Source organism: Panthera leo, chromosome F2 (assembly GCF_018350215.1).
Source record: "Panthera leo isolate Ple1 chromosome F2, P.leo_Ple1_pat1.1, whole genome shotgun sequence".
Lineage (NCBI taxonomy): Eukaryota > Metazoa > Chordata > Mammalia > Carnivora > Felidae > Panthera > Panthera leo.
Window position 1 is genome coordinate 61,688,805 of NC_056695.1, and position 15,438 is coordinate 61,704,242.

Genomic DNA, 15,438 nt, shown 5'->3' on the forward strand with positions numbered 1-15,438 from the left:
CAGTAAAAAGGAAATCTAGAAGAAGCAGCCACAATGAAAAATCACTAAGGGTAAGTGGGGAAAAGCTCCAAGTGAAGCCACATGGTGATTTTATTATTATTATTTTTTGCCACATGATTATTTTAAAGGAAACGCAGGTAAATGACTTTTCAGTGCTTATACTAACCCAAAGCAGGTACTTCTCTAAACATGCTGGAAACTGACATTTATAATTAGCAAATAATCTGTTTTTAAATGTGTGAGCTAATTTCTGACTTGCTATGATTGTTTGATGAATGAAAAATAAATAAAAAATAAAAACAGTAACAGCAAGCGATCAGCTAATGCTCATAATCATGTAATGCTTTGGTGCGAGGTACTTACACATTTTAACTCATTTAACCCACATAATAACCCTGTGAAGTGGGTAATTTTATAGTCTCCAATTTACAGAGAGGGAAGCTAAGGTATATGGAAGTTCACGTAATTCTCCTGAGCTAGTAAGAGGCAGAGCCAAGATTTCAATCCAGCCATCTGGTTTCAGACTTGGTATGTACTGTTACCATTAGCCTCCTTTTTACCTCTGTTGCTACGGTACTGAGAGCAATTTAACTCTTATACAGGTCCCACATTCACCCCATGACCTGTCTCCAATCTCTTCTCAATAAGCCACGCAAATGGAAATTCCATTTATTCTACAAAATTTTCCAGTTGCTACGCTGGGATGGTGGCCGGGAACTGAGTGATGGCGGCAAGGCCAGTTCCTACCCCCCAGAGGTTGAAAAGCGTAGCCAATAACTACTCACAACAGCCAGCAGCGAAAACGACCCAGTTCTATCAACTGATGAATACATAAACCAACCATGGTATCTCCATCCAATGGAATATTATTCAGCTATAAAAAAGAATGAAGTACTTAGAACATGGCTGAGCCTTGAAAACAGTATGCTGAGTGAAAGAAGCCACACACAAAAGGCTACATATAGTATGACATGCCCAGAATAAGGGAATCCATAGAGACAAAACCAGATCGGCGGTTCCAAAAGCTACGGAGTGACTGATTAATGGATATGGAGCCTTTTTTGGGGTGATGAAGATGTTTCTGAATGACACAGAACTGATGACTGTCCAGCATTGTGAATGTAGTAAATGCCACTCAATTATTCACTTTACAATGGTTAATTTTATGGTTATGTTGTGAATTTTATGTCAAATAAAGAGCACAGAAAATAAGCCTAGATCAGTATTTCCCAAGCATTCACCACATGCGTAACATCATTCTCTTTTCTGCCACAGTCCCACACCACACAATCACGTATTTAATATTTTTCTTTAAATTGCCTATGTTTGTTTTTTTCCTTTTCTTACTTAGCCTCATCCTATGTAAACATGTCGGTGAAATCCTAGGTTTCACTGCTGGCTATATTGTTTTCTAGCAAACAGTAAATACAATTGTTGAAATGAAATATGCTTGCCATGAGCCACGCAAAACTACTGTGCACAAACCATCCTCTAGGAAACACTGGCCTGAATCATCTGTGAGGGTCCTTCTATCTCTGAATTCACTGGGGGCCAGAAGTCACTATTTTTGTGAACAGCCATAAATTCAAAATTTTCTGAATATCTAGTTTCCCTAACTCAAGATAAGAAAGGCTTTAAGAACGTAGTTTGTTCCCACAAATGCAAACATGGGGGGGGGGGCGGCGGGGAAAGCAGCCAGGCATTGGAAAATACATTAAGAAAGCTTGTTGGGGGCAGGGTATCTTGGAGCCAGCAGCAGGGGAGTGGACCGTATCTGCCAGAAGATTGAAATTGTTTGTGATAACCTGCACACCGTCACTGGCGCTCGATACTAATGGCGCCAACTGATGGGCCCGTATATTATGCAGCCCGGCGTCAAAGAATCAGCCTGGCTGTCAGCGCTCTTTGGGGTTTTCCATTATTCTTTGAAAAGGAAACACACGCACTGGCAACTGCTATAGAACCCGATGGGGTTTTTTTCATCACATGAATTTCTTACTATCTCAAAGCCGTTTCAAGTCATTTCAAAGGAACTGGAAAGTAAATTCAGATAAAACTACGATTCTTGTGATAGTTCTGCTTTCACGAAGATCATTAACACATCAAAGGAGGCAAAGGTCAGCTTAGGGCCTTTTCTCTTAAAAACCAACATCTGTTTCCTTTTGAGAATTTGCAGCAACCCAGATAAATGTAAATAACTGTAAACCAACTATATCTAATACCCTTTGCAGAATGCTGTTTAAAAATCTATCCTTGATACTACAGAGAGGCATTTAAACAACCGGAGAATCCTCAGAGAGGGAATAAAATGAACCGACATCCATTCACTTAAAAAGCGAGAAAAGAGAAGTCCTTGTCCTTGGCCGTTTTAGGTCACACAAGCACTTCGTGGTCAGCAGGCAAAAGTAAACCAGACCCCTGGCCAACGACGCTGACACCGTTCCCCAACCCCCCCCCAACGCTGACTTCTCATTACTTCACACAGGACCCGTGTCCCTCCCAGCACGCCCTGGGCGGCTGGAATTGCCAGTCTTTGAAAAGACGTTCACCAGCCCATGGAAACATCAAAGAAGCTGCAAGATACCTGCCCGTGGGACAGATAAAAACACCTGTAGAGTGGGACTAAGTGCCTTCTGCCCAGGGGAAGATGTAACGCGCATCAGTATTTGAGGCCATGGGATAATGATTTAAATAGACGCCGCAGATGTCTTGACCACACATTCTACCAGGCCAGCGTGCTGCTTTTCCCCGAGTCTGCTCTCCGACGTCCCCTCCCTGCTCTTCTGGCCATGCTCTGTGGCTGGGCAGGATGGAACCCTACGGATGGCACAACCTGGTCTCCCTTGCAGGCTGCTGGCTGACTGAGTTGGGTCAATGGCAGTCACCAGGGGGAACATGGAGGTGGGACAGAGAGGGAGAAAGAGAGAGGTCCGGGTATTTCTTCCCAGCTCCCTCCTAGGTTTGGCACCAGAGTTTTGGCAGTTACCATACCCCGCCGCCATCTACCCTATCCCACCGCCACGTGCCATATCCCACTGCTGTCGTCCATACCCCTCCACCATCTTCCCTATCCCACCGCCATCTTCCCTATCCTGCCGTTATCTGCCCTATCTCGCCCCCATCTGCCATATTCCGCTGTCGTCACAGCTCCTGGAGAGCAGTCTCCTCTCAAAGACGATGAAACACGATTTCCTCCTCTCCCTTCTTCACCCCTGGGGGTGGGGGCTGCTTGTGGTTCTTGTCGCTCTCCAGGTACTCCGGTGCCTACAAGCCCGCCCACCTAAGTCATCCTAAAGCCCTTCACTGAAATCCCTAGACTTGAATTCTGTTTGCTGCTACCACTGTGATGGCTAGAGGCAGGAGCTGGGTCATCAAGGTACCCGGCGTGGAGACCAGAACAAGGAGATCCCCCAATAAATACTTGTTGAATGAATATGCTACTGGGATGCCGGCTTCCCTTGCAGGAAGCAGCAGAAACATGCAAGCTGGAGTGTCCCACACCCTGTACTCCACAGCTGTCTTTCCCTTTGAACATTAGGCAGAGCTTGTCCCCCCCAAACCCCTTTCTCCTGCAGACTTGCACGTGCCGCAACTGGCTTTGTGCTCGGGCTTTAAACACTTCAGCACACATCTCTCCAATCATTCATTCACTGAGTATTTATAGAGCCTGGGCTGCAGAAAAAGCATTTACCAAGGTGAGTGAGGCCCAGGGCATTTTGTCCTGGGGTTATTTAGGCAGCTCTTGCACATAACTTCTGTTCAACTCCATTTGATGGAAATTGGAAGCATCCACCGAATTTCAAGAAAGAGGCCGTGGGACTGTTGGCCTAGGTTAACACCAAGCGCTGGCTGCGCAGGCAGCAGGCCATTAGAATCGGTCCAGCGTCCAGGAAAGTGCATGCTGGTAAGTGTCGATGTTTAAATTGGAAAGAAAATGATTATGAATAAGAGGGAGGAAAAAAGGTAAAGGTATAAGTAGCTCAGTCTCTGTGCTTTTTAGCAGCCACCATTAATAATGCATTTCCGATATATGACATTTTTATAGAACTGTCTTTGGTCCCCTCGATGGTTTAAAGTAAGGTTTCTGAGATCAATACTCATTCGGGTTGTAAAAATTGGTTTTCTATCATATCTATCTCTCCTCCTCTCTCTCTCCTCCTCACACGTTCTTTGTGCAATCTTATTTTTGGCACAAATACCTGAACATCTGAAATAGCAAGGATCTCCGACTCCGTCTTAAGAGTGAAATCGTTTGCTCTTGTGTGGGTGAAGGAAAATGAGCGCTTGAATGCGAGACAGAAGGCCTGCCTTCAGCACCCAGAATAGTTTTCCCTAACAATGGCAACACACACGCACACAGGCATTAGGATAACCGGGGAAGGATGGGCTGTTTGCTCTGGATTGTGTGGTCTCAAGATGATGCTAGCCAGGTTCCCCACCCCCGCCCCCACTACTCCCCTTGGCTCTGCACACGTGCCCACAGCTGTGCTGTTGAAAAACAAAAGGAGGGCAGGCAGGAGGGGAGAGGTGAGGCACAGCCATGCAAATGAGGAGCCAATTAGCAGAGAAAACAAAGGGGGAAAAAAATGCCCTCATCAGGGTTCCAGGTGGTGGCAAGGTGCTATCAGGAACCAGGTTGATTAAAACCGACTGTGCAGGAAGTTTTGAAAAAGGTTTTCAAGTTAGCCGAGGCAAGGGCAAAGGAAACGCTGGCCCCTTGGGGTTTGGGACACCTGCCTGAAGAGCCCACGCCCGCTCCTTACCTCCGTGGTGGAAAGCACAGTGTCCTCATCAAGGCTGAGCACTGCGTCTGTGACGATGTTGTCATAGGGCAGGAAACGGCTGCTCATAACCTGGGGTGGGGAGAAAGCAGACAGGAGGAAAGGAATTAAAGAAAAGAAGTAAATTTGGAGACCCGTTTTCAGGAAAATTCCCCCATCTTCACCTTCGAAAAGAATGTTCTACCACCGTGTCATCCTTCAACACTGAATATTTCCATTTCCCATCGGTGGAGAATCATGTACCGTTACTGGGCACCTACTGTGTACCGACACCTTGCTAGTCAAAGGGAGTACAAGGTAAATAAGACATTTTCTCCTGTCTTGGGAAAGTTCACAGTCCGCAGCCATCGAGATGCCGCTGACCAGTCCTAGCCCAATATGGACCATGCCAGGGGTGCAGAGGACGCAGCAGCCAGCCACTTGGAAGCGCAGGTGAAAACCTTAGAGAAGACGGGACATTTAAGTAGGACTTGATGGACAGGAATCCACCGGGTATAAAGAGAAGTGAGGCAGAAACAGCGCTCAGCAGACATAAGGCACAGAGGAAAGAACCAGCACCCTGAGGCCTGGAGAGAGTGGATGGATGGAGCCATGATTCCAAGTGTGGGCCACACACTACTGGAAGGCCACGTCATTTCAGGAGGTGTAGAGACACATATTTGAAAATTCTACTCTTCACTGATGTTAGCACAGATGAGAAAATGTACATACACAGAGATTAGTGGCTATAGCAATAACAGGGAGCAGCAGTCAACTTATTCAAAAATAACTTCACTGAAACGAAAAGTAAGCTGATTTATAGAAAAATATTAAATAAACAGAGCATATGTGGTCTATGGATTTAGGCACATTGTGAAGGCACTACATGAATAAAGTTTGGGCAACTCCAGGATAAGGCATGGTGAGGTGTGTGTGTTTTGGTGGGGGGGTGGTGGTGGTGGTGGTGAGGGCTTTGGGGATAAAGGGACCAGCTGGAAAAATTAAGTCTAGAAAGACTTCTCTGTGACAGTCATACCTTCAACCTCTGTGCTGAATGTACCACAGGATAACTAACCATGAGAATGATGACTTAAGAATAACTAACATGGTAAAAAACCCATTTACTTTGTGTCAGAAATGTTCCAAGTTCTTTATACACGTCATCGCATTTCATCTTTATAATAACCCCATTGTACAGCTGAGAAAATTAAGGCATAGAAAGGTTAGATGTCTTGCTCAAGATGGACCCACCAGCATTGCATCCCAGATGGTGAGCTTCTACAGAGCACCTCATCCACCATGCTGGACCTGCCTCAGGCTTGACAAGGACCCCAAAAGTGAATTGGGGGCACATAAAGTGATCTCATATTCACCACCTTCCTCTGGAAATTATATTCACAGTTGTGACATCCTCTCTAAATTCACACTTGGAGACTGAGAGAAAAGGCACATTTGCCACCAACTTCCAAGGCACAAAAGGCCAGGGAATACAGCAGTTGGTCACTGGAGACAGAGGGAGAAGGGAGACCCTGAACCTGGCTACCAAGGGTCTGCTCTCCACAAATCTGAGACCCCCAACCCCCAAGAAGCTAGCTCATCCATGAACCCACATCTCAGAATCGGCTTCTGTGCCTGTGTAGCTACTGGAGGGCTTCTGACATCAGAGGGTGGGAAGTGCCCACATTTCCCATCTCTGGGAGCTCAAGGGATGGATCTGTAGCATAAATGGCTCCAGGGTCTGCTCCTACACATCTGTCAACTGGGTCAAGTTTTCTTTTTCTTTTTCAGGCTTTCAAAATAAAATAAAATATAAAGTGATCAGCAACCCCATATACACAGTGCTCGGAAATCTCAGCCTGAAGCAATTCTCCTGATACTGTTTACATGTCCACTGACTAACACAGAAACCATTAGCTGCCAGCTTAGTGATGCCCTGACCTTTCCCTTGTTAAGTCTTTAGGGGGAGAGCTGCAAAGACAAGTCCTATAAATTCAAAAGAGAATTTTGCAGCCAAAGCAGCAAACACATCAACTCTAAACTCAAGGCTAGATATGGAAATGTAAAATGGGGAATAAGGAGACCTATGACTCCTTTCCCATTATGTTCCCAACCACTGGTTTTAAAAGGATCCACTTCCTTTTTCTGAACATGCTTCATCGACAGAGGTTAAGAGCCCATAATCTAGCCACTTCAAATTCTAGTGTAGAAACTAGATGCTCTCTTTCAAATACCTTGCCTCAGCTACATTCCAAAAGTTGAATGCTTTAGCATGAAAGGAACTGGTGTACTTACAAAGTCAATCCTGAGTGAACCGGCTTTTGCTTGTTAGTTCATGTAAGAAACAGTTAGCTACCATATACCAGCCCAACCTCTTCTAGGATTAACAAAAATGACTACCAAGACTCAAGAAGTTTATGATCTAATGGGCAAGATAAGAAATACCCATAAACAATTACAGAAAGAACAATAAGAGTTAATGTTTACCGAGCACTGACCACGTGCACACATACTTCTAAGCACATTTACAAGTACAGTGTTGTACCATTTGATCTTTTAGCTACCCTGTTAGGTATTATGATTGCTTCCATTTACTGAAGGAGGAATTGAGGCACAGAAAGTTAGTAACTCGTCTTACAGTCCATGATACGAACATTACAATACCTCCGCAGAAGAGTAGCTGACGTTCATCGTACTCTTGGTGTATAACAGGAACCAGGCTAAGCACCTGTAATGCACTATCTCACTGAATCCTCAAAATGGGCCTGAGTCTTAGCCTAGGATAACCGGAATACAGAGCCTTAAGCAATACTTAATTGAGTGCAAATGCTTTACTAGGTGGTGCAATCCCAGAGTAGTGGGAGTGACAGCAAAGGAATCACATGGCCCACTGGAATCAGTGGCCAAGGTGGAGGCTAGGACTCAACAAATGGCAAGATGCCACAGATATGGCGGGGAGAATATGAAGTATCTTATAAGCTACATCTGATGAAACCCACTGTCTCGTAAATAAAGAAACTGGGACTACTTACAGGGTAAAAATATAAAATCAACCAATGAATCCGTGAGCCACAGAAGTCAGAACGGCTCCCAGTCAGTCCGACTGGAACCTGTATGGATATTCTAACAAATTCAAAGGAAGACTTTTTTACCAGAAGATCTAGTCACCCATGTAAGCACAAAAACAATGAATTTCCAAGTCCAAAGTTGACAGCATGCATGTGAGCACCGTTCAGGGACTCAGGCATTGGCAATGGCGTGAAAGATGTATGGGATTATAGGCGGGAGATTTTTGTGCACCCATCCCTCTCGTAAAACCACATCTGTGGGGAGACGGATTTCATAAGAGTAGGTAAGACGCATGCCGAGAGGCAGGTGATTTTCTAATTGCCATCTTTACTCATTAAATGCTTATGAAGCAGCTCTTGGATACCCACGTCGCTGGATGCCAGCCCTGGGAATGCTGGGATTCTACGTATCGTATTCTGCACTGTGTTCCATCACACTGCATGGTGCCCAGCACACAGTAGGCAGTCATAACACTGGAAATGACAGGATAATGCACTGATAGTCTTGCCCACATGACAGTCACAGTTCTCACTGCATCATGTTGAACTGTGTGAAACTGCCACTTTTAGCAAGTCAAGTGATTGTTTTGAATGGTCTGACCCAATTGATATTTTTTTATTCTGGCTCAAAGATGTTTTACTTAGTGTGAGACAATCTCTCATGACTGGACTCCTTGGGCACTGACGAAAGAGGTCTCTTGGATGACTGCTTCACCAATCTGTTTTATTTAGGAGCCACTAATTGCCTCACAATGGATTATGGCCTACAAGAAGTAACAAGCAGAAGCTAGAGAAAAAAAGAATGCTGCCAAGAGTGGAAGAAACTCCAAAGGGGAGGGTGCATGGGAGCAGGGATGAAAGAATACATGGGGATTTTGATAACAGAGATGAAGAGTTGAGAAGGGATAGTCAAGACTTAAAGCAAAAGGGAAAGACAAGAATCAGAGGCAGGAAGGCAATTTAGGTAACCGTGGATGATCAAATTTGGTGAGAGGACAAGGTCTGTGGGGGAAAGCAATGAGACAGAAGACTGGTAAGGCTGGCCAAGAACAGATTACACATGGCCTCAAATGTTAATGTAAAGCACTAGCAAACAGAATCCCTTGAGGCTGCGAGATGATTAAGAAGTTCATCCCGCTCTAGGCAAAATGAATTGCAGAATGGAAGCAAGGGGCCAGCTAGGTGGCACCTGTGGGTCTCTGGTGGAGACACGCAAAGGAAATTAAAATGCAAATGTCCTTTGGGGGACAAATGTGAGGACCAGCAACTATTCTGAAAGACACAAGTAATCCAGGCTAACCAGCCAAGCAAACCTCATGCATCACCAGCATTGGCAGCCTCATCTGGATACTCATCTTTTATAGAAAGATCACCGTTGCCAGGTCCTGAATGCATTTAATCCTAATAGCTACCCTACGAGTATGTGTTATTACTTCTGTTTTATAGATGAGGAAACTGAGGCTCAGAGAAGGAAAATACATTCAGGGTCACAAAGCTCCTAAAGAGTTAGTATTAGGACCCAATCAAAGCGGAGGATATTCAGCGACAGGGACAATTTCATTTATGTATGTATGTATGTATTTATTTATTTACTTATTCATTCATTTATTTATATTTTTGAGAGAGAGAGAGAGCGCTCAAGCAGGGGAGGGGCTACAGAGAGAGGGAGACAGAGGATCTGAAGTGGGCTCTGCAGTGATAGCAGAGAGTCCCCAATGTGGGGCTCCAATTCACGAATCGGAACCACCCAGGGGCCCCAGGGACAATTTTAGAGAAAAGAGTCCAGGGCCAGAAGCTCCCCTGGGCAGGAAGAAGTAATCTAGAGCCAATGCCCAAAGCACCCCACAGAGAAACAAAGGCTCCATGGTGGTTCCACACTCAGGGCCACCTTCCTGTCCTACCTTGCTTTCTCCTTCAATGACGATGACAGGCACAGCCGTGGCAGGCCAGCGGTGTTTGGCTGGTAGAGGCTTGTCACAATTCCATAGAACTATGATCTGAAAGGGACAGGGGATCGTTAGATGGCTCGGGAAGGCTGGCTTTATATAGGCCTCCAACCCAGCTCCTTCTCAAGACAGAGGGAGAAGAGACGGAAGCCTTAGCAGGAGGCAGACATCAACCCTGAATTTTAAAGAGGGTCCCCTCCCACACAATCTTCAGAACCTGGTGACTCAACAACTAGAGAGACAGGGCAGAAAGAGTAACCTAACACAACAAGGAGGTAGGGGAAAGCTGGGGAGAAAAGAAGTAAACTTCAGGGTTGCTGAATCTTAATATAGTGGTTTCCTAAGTTCTGATGTCTTACTATGAGCAAGATAACAACACTGACCAAATTAAATAAAAACATATAGTGAGCATGTGAATTCTGGCTATGAGCCAGTGCTACTCTACTGTTAAGAGTATTGGAGTGACACTGATTTGGAAAATTTTATTGTCAAAGATGTAATCTTCTGCTCCCAATTTTATAATTAAGTCATGGTTGCTATGAAAGATGCATCCTGAAACCAGCAAGTCTGTTCCTTCTGTTGAAACTTAGTTTTCTGGGTCCTCCCATGGCATTTCTGATGTTACTTTACCACGGTGACATTTAAAAACAAAATAGTGTGCTTACGCATTCTTTAAAGAATGTGTTGGTGTATATATTTAAACGTAACCCCAGCGGAAAATCTCTTTGTAACCCATCCCTTACCTGTGCTAGATTTCACTTCCAAGAACCTCTAAGTTGATGAAAAGGGAGTAACAAGGCATGACAAATGAAAGGGGAGTAGCAGGGCATGACGTTAGACGAGTCCCAGGGAGCAAAGCGGAGGGCAGGTAAAAGCGGGGGGTGGGGGGGGGGGTCTCGGGTCCGCTGAGCTGGAGGAGGCAGGTGCTGCTGGCACCCCCACTCACCTGGGCACAGTACTGGGATTTGGCCGCAGCCACGAGAAGCTTCAACACTGGCTGGGACTGAGAGACCAGGGGGGTCACTGCATGGATGACTGCAGTGAATTTGGAGGGGGGCTTTAAACCTGAAATAGAAAGGGGAGAGGAGCCAATGAAACACTGAAAAACAACACTCAGAAAATCATTCCTCCTCGCTCCATTGCCTCACCCTAAGCTAATGTTCCCTCCTAGCATATTTGTCCTGCACCTCTTATGTCCTGACAGAACAAAAACAAGGTGAAAAGCTGCTAGTTAACTGCTGCCTGAGGCTCCAGGACCTCGATAATTTACAGCTCAATGTGTATCTGCAGGTTCTTCCTTTGATAACATTTTCCTCCCCTGGGGATGCATCTTTGATCACCCGTCTGCTCTTTAGGTACCCAAAGTCTTAACACACACCCCACCACTCACCTCCCTCTACTCCAGAAAGAGTCTATGCTAGTCACTTATATCGTAATATGGATTTAAGAAAATGTACTCTCTCTCCTTGGGTATTTGAATAGCTCTTATTCTTAATAAAGTAGTTAAGGGTTTTTTATTGTTTTTTTTGTGTGGTTTTTTTTTGCCTGATTATTACTATTGCAAATTATAACCAGCAAATGGTAAAGGTTAAAAGAACAGCATCCAGAGCCTCACTGTCTAGGTCTGAATCTCTGTGCTACCCCCCAGTGGTGGTGGGATCTTCTCCTCGGTGTTTCCCCTGCTATGAAATGGGGCTCAGGGTCAGAGCATCAAACCTGTGGGGTTATTATCAGAACTGAATTAAAGGAGTGAATGCTTTATGAGCAGGTAGCAGCGGACACAGCAAATAGTAAGTGCTCAATATTTGTTCATGGCTATCATCTCCATCACTGTCATCATCACTGTCATCATCACCATCATTTGGGAGTGGAAGCTTCTATGCTCCCAAGAAGCTCTTTCTGTGCGGTGCTGACAGAAGCTGAGAGAATAAGTGTGTGACCCAGACCTCTGCCAACTGTTGTGCTCTGAAGCCTTAGGTAGAAAGGTGTCATAAATATGCAAAACAGGCACTGCCACCAAAGCGAAAGAAGTGAGATGGCTTCTCCCTCGAGTGAGTTTTTCCGTAAGAACTCACTAAGAAAATGGAGACAGGTTTAAAAGCTTTTTAAGACTTCACTAGTTTAGACCCACAAATTTTGCATTTTGGTAGCTTAAACGCAAACAAGAGTGTGCAGTGACGTTCAAGTTCAGCTTTGGTGTTGGTAGAGTAAAGGGAAGAATCAGACTATACATATTAAAGAATTCAATGGGTGTTTTGTAGAGCAAATTGTATCTTCCAATTGGTACTTTAATAGCATGTTAGAAAGAAGCTAACTTCCCCACTATCTAGATACACAATCAAAATTTTGCCAAGGAAGAATAAATATGATGGAGGGGTTCCTTTTTCACGGTGAGGGCGAGTCACTGCTTTAACGTCTTCCTGTACTAGTTTGAGCAGCATCATGTACACACTTCTAATGTGCTTGCTCCACATGAAGATCTCACTAGCTCTACAAGAAATACGTAGGGATTTTTATCAAATATGGCCTTATTCTAAAAATTACCAAATTCTAAATGTATTACCCAGTGTGGACCATACCCTGGTTTTACTACCAGTCCCCATAACATGTTTGGTTTGGATTAAAGGGTTCTTTGTCACTGGTTGATACTTCGGGACAGGACTTTCGTTCAGTTTCTTTTTTATCAGTTTCAAATGAAACACACAACTCACGGGTGAGATCGTTATGGGGAACATCTGCACAAGACGGAAAATCTAGAGTCTTTCCCCCACAATATCTTGAAAGATGCTTTACTGTCCCAGAGTTTCTCCAATTTGGAACTGTGAATGAAGGGAAATGTCTAAAATGCTGTTAACACTAGCACAAGTGGGGCTGCAAAAACGTAAACGTCTATGGCAGTAATAGCCGAGCTCTGTCTAGGACCCTGCCCATTCCCTTTTCCTCATTGGGATTAGATTAGAAGCTGCCAGAGAGCAGAGATTGTGTCTCATCTGATTTTTTATTTCTACCACCTAGCATTGCATTAATGGAACATATAAGAGGAGCACAATAAATGTTAAATGGGTGAATAGGTTTGTCTCTTGTCATACATTATTAAATCTTTCTCCATTCCCTTTATTAATTCCACTTTTCTTCGGTAGGAGAGAGATACGTTGAGATCGCAAACGAAGAAACAAAAAAGAGTTAGGGAGAGCTCTTCTGGTTCCATTTCATATAAGAGGAGACGTAAAATTACAGCAAACCCTTTGTCATGTTCAAAATGATCCATCGTTTGCGGAGCCCATGTCTCAAAAGGGAATGACTCCACTAAATGTGAAGTGCTGCTCAGATAAGAAAGGAGTTTTTTCATCTTGCAATGTTCTGCTAGATTTATAATTCTTGATCTCGATACGCCATGTATGACAGGGCCCTAGGAAGCAATGTCCCATGCAGGCTGGTAGGAAGACCCTGCTCTAGAACAGAAAAATCAAGGGACTTTAACCTGGACAACAGCTGGAGGGTAAACACAAGGTAGCACCCTGAAAGGAACTCACTTACCTAAATTAGCATAGTAGTAAGGAAAGTCTCCCAGATAAGATGAATACTGTGGTAGTACGAACAGTCCTCCAGGATGTTTGTTCCATATTAAACTGTTACGTGATATGTGCTTGAATATTCTGTCCTGAATAATCTAGAAAATAAAAACACAGTGTGTGGTGAGGATGAAACCCTGATGGTATTTGATAAGGAGCGTGTTCAGTCCAAATTTGGGGAATGATGACCCTCAAAGTAGCGACTACCCCCAAATTCTTCACAGATAAAAGCGTCTGGGACACAAACAGACTGACAGAGCAATGGAAGAGAGTGTGAGAGAGAAAGAGATGAATTATGGCTAATCAAATTTCCTAATTAAACTTCAGTTTAACCATAAATTCTACCTTGTCTTTCTATAATAGTAAGTCCATTCTCATTTGAAAGCAGAGTGCATGGAACAGTTCCCTTGATGGTCGAGCCTCCAGCTGTGGTTCTAGATCCTTGCCAGGATGATCTATTCTCGGTCCACACACATATCCATGTGGAGACAGGGTGGGGAGGGTACAGAAGGCATGGCACATTCTAGAAGCTGTTGAAGTTTGATCTGTTCCTTTAATTTAGGAGGCAGATTTACCTGTCATATTTCATTTTCCTTCCAAAGTCAACTGTAGGACTTTGGGGTACTGGTTAGCTGACGTTTTTTACATTTCACCTCAAAAAGCAGTGAGTTAACAATTGCTCCAAACATCCCACATAATAGGACAAGAACCATGGCATATAAAGACTAATAGCCATGCTAGTTCATTAGTTTCTTTGGACTTTGGGACCTTGCAGATCATTAAATTCTACATTTAGAGTCAAACATTCTCCCATCCTGAATCATTTGTCAGATGAACATGATTAGTCCACTTTACAGATTTCTCTCTGTGACTTTCAAACTCTTGTAATTATACCATCCACTCATCAAGATATGATTTGGCAAATAATTAACTTGATACAGGATCTCATGTTTGTAGCAATTTTTTTTTTGCACTTAAAAAAAAAAAAAAGAAAAAGCCTACCATGCCTCTCAAGAGATTTAAGACCTAAATCATTATTTTCCAGGTTCCCATTTAATGCAACGTGATTTTAAGTAAAGACCATTTTAACTGGAGCTTTATTATTTGTTAAGGTTATTAACACATTTGTCTCATCCCACATAGTGATAGATAAGTAATAAAGCAAGCTACATTTATTTTTGCAAACCTTATCATGTTTATATTTCTTAATGAGAGAGAAGAAAGGAAGCAAGGAGGTAATTTGAAAGAACTCAAATATCTTAGTTTAGTGATTTCTGTATTTTCTCTTACTCCCAGATCAAAACTGCTAATTTTATATGGCTAGGTAATGGTTTCTAATTTGGTGGAGAGTTTAAGAAGCTAGCTAAAATATGAATGTTTACACTCTGTGGTACAACAGGGGTGTGTTAAAAATGCTGTTGTGTAGGCATTAATTATGAGAAACTTCTTATGGTTGTTAAGGGTTTTTATGTGGCTAACGATTTCACTTTCTATACCATTTATTCAAGTTTTATAATATTATTTATACCTTCCAAATCTACTGTCTATTTTCCCTTTTAGTTTTTCATTTAGATCCTCTTTTTTTGCTTTCCAAATTTATGTGGTCACTTAAATGAATTTGGACATCAAGACACAGAATAAATTGAAAGTAGACAGCATCATAAATCCGACATATATACGAATGACATGGAGCTCAGGATGCCACAAAGTGGTTCACCATTCACTTCGAGTCTCGGGGCAGTATGCTTCTCATTGTCATACTCCTTCTGGTTCAGTAGCACAATATTGTTATCATTTCAAATTCAAGGATACAACAAGTTATAGCAATCTTCTGAGATACCAGTAGGCATGTTATACTCTCTTCAAATGAATCTTGATAGGAAGATATCGGTAAAGTTAGAAGAGCAACAGGAAATGTTTAATTTAACCTGGGTCAAGCAACTTGCCATCTTTATGTCTCACTTTTCTCATTTGTAGTAAAATAAAATATCATGTAAATTCTAACAACCCCTCAGAATTTGTTAGGAAGAGCTGCCCACGTTTTTATACTTAAGACTTGACTTTTTTTGCCTTAAAAAAAGTCTCATTCCTGAAT

General features: G+C 43.3%; 1 protein-coding gene across 1 annotated transcript in view; it reads right to left on the reverse strand.

Moving 5' to 3' along the window:
• EXT1 (exostosin glycosyltransferase 1) overlaps nt 1–15,438 on the reverse strand; it is a 286,181-nt gene that overhangs the window by 6,649 nt on the left and 264,094 nt on the right. The window contains exons 5-8 of the mRNA XM_042924329.1: nt 13,309–13,441; nt 10,718–10,836; nt 9,727–9,822; nt 4,764–4,853 (exon numbers count right to left, since the gene is read on the reverse strand). Coding sequence (XP_042780263.1) covers nt 4,764–4,853; nt 9,727–9,822; nt 10,718–10,836; nt 13,309–13,441 — 438 coding nt within the window. The remainder of the gene's footprint in view (nt 1–4,763; nt 4,854–9,726; nt 9,823–10,717; nt 10,837–13,308; nt 13,442–15,438) is intronic.